This window comes from Otolemur garnettii, unplaced genomic scaffold, assembly GCF_000181295.1.
Source record: "Otolemur garnettii isolate 467f Iridium unplaced genomic scaffold, OtoGar3 scaffold00094, whole genome shotgun sequence".
Lineage (NCBI taxonomy): Eukaryota > Metazoa > Chordata > Mammalia > Primates > Galagidae > Otolemur > Otolemur garnettii.
In genome coordinates this window covers 4,488,321-4,491,937 of record NW_003852489.1, presented here as the reverse complement: position 1 = coordinate 4,491,937, position 3,617 = coordinate 4,488,321, and the positions used below count along the sequence as shown (strand labels likewise).

The 3,617-nt window shown below is 34.8% G+C and overlaps 1 protein-coding gene across 1 annotated transcript in view; it reads right to left on the bottom strand.

Moving 5' to 3' along the window:
• The window catches only part of BRIP1 (BRCA1 interacting protein C-terminal helicase 1), a 189,633-nt gene that overhangs the window by 183,380 nt on the left and 2,636 nt on the right, over positions 1-3,617 (bottom strand). The window contains exons 2-3 of the mRNA XM_023516638.1: positions 3,204-3,326; positions 1,850-1,961 (exon numbers count right to left, since the gene is read on the bottom strand). Of these exons, the coding sequence (XP_023372406.1) occupies positions 1,850-1,961; positions 3,204-3,296 (205 nt within the window). The 5' untranslated portion in view covers positions 3,297-3,326. The remainder of the gene's footprint in view (positions 1-1,849; positions 1,962-3,203; positions 3,327-3,617) is intronic.

Genomic DNA, 3,617 nt, shown 5'->3' with positions numbered 1-3,617 from the left:
CGCCAGCCACATACACCAGAGCTAGCAGATTTGGATCCAGTCCGGGCCTGCCAAACAACGACAACTACAACCAAAAAAACAATCAGGCATTGTGGCAGGCACCTATAGTCCCAGCTACTTGGGAGTAGCTAAAGCAAGAGAATCACTTAAGCCCAGGAGTTGGAGGTTGCTGTGAGCTGTGATGCCACAGTACTCTACCCAGGGTGACAGCTTGAGGTTCTGTCTCAAAAATAAATAAACAAATAAATAGGCAGCACCTGTGGCTCAGTGGGTAGGGCGTCAGCCCCATATACCGAGGGTGGCAGGTTCAAACCCATCCCCAGCCGAACTACAACCAAAAAATAGCTGGGTATTGTGGCAGGCACCTGTAGTCCCAGCTACTCAGGAGGCTGAGGCAAGAGAATCGCTTAAGCCCAGGAGTTGGAGGTTGCTGTGAGCTATGTGACACCATCACACTCTACCGAGGGTGACAAATTAAGACTCTGTCTCTACAAAAACAAACAAATAAATAATAAAAATTAAGGCATAGTGCCTGTAGCTCAGCGGCTAGGGCACTAGCCACATACACTGGGACTGGTGGGTTCAAATCCAGCCTGGGGTCTGCCAAACAACCGTGACAACTACAATAACATCAACAAAAATAGTCAGGGGGTTGTGGTGGGCGCCTATTATCCCAGCTACTTGGGAGGCTGAGGCAAGAGAATCACTTAAGTCCAAGAGTTTGAGGTTGCTGTGAGCTGTGACAGCACAGTACTCTACAGAGGGTGACATAGTGAGATTCTGTCTCAAAAAAAATTTAAATTACGACATAAAAAAGTTGACAATAAAAATTGCTGACATGATCTTCAAAATACATTTAAAAATCAACATTCAAAATGAATATAAAACAGGTAATTTTGATGCTCAAATATAATTGTCATAGGTCTACACTGCATACAAACTACAATTCACATATACCCAAGAAAGCAGAATAATTTACTTCTTAAAATAAATAGTACTGACACTGTTTACCCATTTGTACCACAAAAATTCTACTAATTCTATTATCCAGACATCTGCCATTAAAATTTTAAGTTATTAACTGGTAATCTGGGTAATCTCATTTTCCTAAAAAATTAACATCAGTAAGACTTAAAATGGATAGCCGAAACCTTATAAAATGTCACAGGCACACCATGGTTCACTTTAAATTCTTCTAATACTTTAGGTGAAAGCCATCTAATCATGTAACTAAAATTTATCCACACTTATATTTCAGATTCGTTTTGTAAATTATATAATTTCATGAAAGTAAATATTAATAGGCATTTCTTAGCAAATAAAGTAAAAGTTATGGGAAATAAAATGGATTCATACAAATAATATTATAATAAATTTCTGCTTATCTGGCATCCAAACAAGTAGAAAGATCAACTAGAATGTCTTCTTTTTTATACAGTCCATGTTCTAATGTTATGAGGAAGGAACAGGTATGCAAGTATATGAAGGAATTTACTAAAAAAAAAAAGCAATTAGCATATGTTATAGCATCACGACAGCCCCATCTCTTGTTATCTTTTACATACAAATTAATCATCTAATTATTCTCATGATTAAGATTAAGCATGCAAACTTTTATGTACTCTATGAATCATCAAATAAAAGACTAAATTATATTCAGTAGTTTTAGGAGTAAACATGTTTTGCTATACTGAAACTCTTTTGGAAATATATAATTTATTATAAAGAAACACCTTAAAAGAGAACATTTAAATTAGCTAGAGCATGGTTAAACCAGTCTGGATAAAAAGAACTTTATGCTTTATTCAGGTTCCAATAAACAACCTGAAGATAGCAAACAATTACTTACCACTAAGAGATTGTTGCCATGCTAAGGCAGAACAAAGTAAAGCTAAGCTTTTTCCACTTCCTGTGGGACTCTCCAACAAACAATGTTGTTTACTATTTAATCCTCTGACAATCTATGGACACAGAAACCAGTTAAAAAAAAATCAATAAACATTTTACTTTCTCAGAAGTACAAAAAAAAAATAGCAGGGAGAAATAAGGCTCCTCTCCAGGGAACACAGCAGTAGAAGGAAATATTTGTATTTAATTAAATTTAGACTTTATTCCTTTACACCACTCCCTAAGATGATGTTATGTTACAGCATAACAAGCAAAAAAGAAATGAAAAAAGCAATTTGTGCCTTAATTATGCAAGTATCAATCATTTCTATAAAACAAGAATACCCTAATACCTATCAGTATCTTTGATGAAAACTTATAAGGGATACTGCTAGTGGGATTACAAATTGTTGCAATTACTTTGTACAAAAATTAACAGCTTATTATAAGTTGAAGATGCTCAACTCCAGCAAGTCCAGTTCCATAGATATACACCCAAAATCAATCCCATAGGAACACAAGGAAACATGCATAAGAAATTTTATAGCAGTATTGTTTGTCACTGCAAAAGAATGAGATCAACCTAAATGTCTGTCAATAGGAAAATGCACAGATAAATTCCAGTATATTTACACAAATGAAGACCATAAAGAAATTGAAATGGATTAGTAATTAACAGGGCTAACACATTAAAAGTAATGTTAGGCAAAACAATCAAGTTGTGCAGAAAAATAAGTATAGTATCATATTAATGTACAAAATTTTAAAATATGTAAAATAATACTCTAGTGTTTATGGATACACATGTATGAAATAAAAGTAAAAACAAGACCAGGAAAGAGAAAGAACAAATTCAGGATAATTTTTTTACCAGTAAAAAAGATATGGAATAAATATGGCAAAATATTATGATTTAACAAACTGGAAAGTTGGTTTGCTCAAATTTATACACTAATTTTCTATATAATTCAATTACTACAAAGAAATTAAAGGTGAAAAATATAGTAAAAATAATAGGTAAAAAAATAGTAAATACTTTGTAGAAAGCAGTAATTCATTAAAGTAAATAGAAGTTCAAAAAGAGCTAAGAACATTTTTTCAAATGTTCTTCCTTGTCTCCTAACCACAGACATACATAGTCTAGCAGTAATCAGTGTTATTTTCACACAGATTAGATGGGTCTTCCAAAGGAACTCAGCAAATATTCTCAATCCGTTTACTATCTGAGAATAGGAATGTAGTCACATACCCAACATTTGTTATGGATCATAAATATGTGTGTTGTAATAAAGACTTAACTGGAGAAAAATACTTACAGAATTCATCATAGCAAGCTGTGATGGATAAGCTTTATAAGGAAAATTAATTTTCACTCCACCAATTGTATATTCAGACCACATTGAAGACATTGTGCTTTCTTGTTTATTTCAGATTCTTAACTGCAACAGAAATGATAATCAATATTAAAACAATCCCATTTAAAGAAAACCAGAAATCCAAAAACTAGGACAGCAGTCTGAAAATAAAAATTGGAGGGCGGCACCGATAGCTCAGTGGGTAGGGCACTGGCCACATACACCAAGACTGGTGGGTTCAAACCCAATCCAGGGCAGCTAAAAGAACAACAGGGACGGCTCAGCGCCTATAGCTCAACCGGCTAAGGCACCAGCCACGTACACCTAAGGTGGCGGGTTTGAATCCCCAGCCCGGACCCGCCAAACAACAATGAC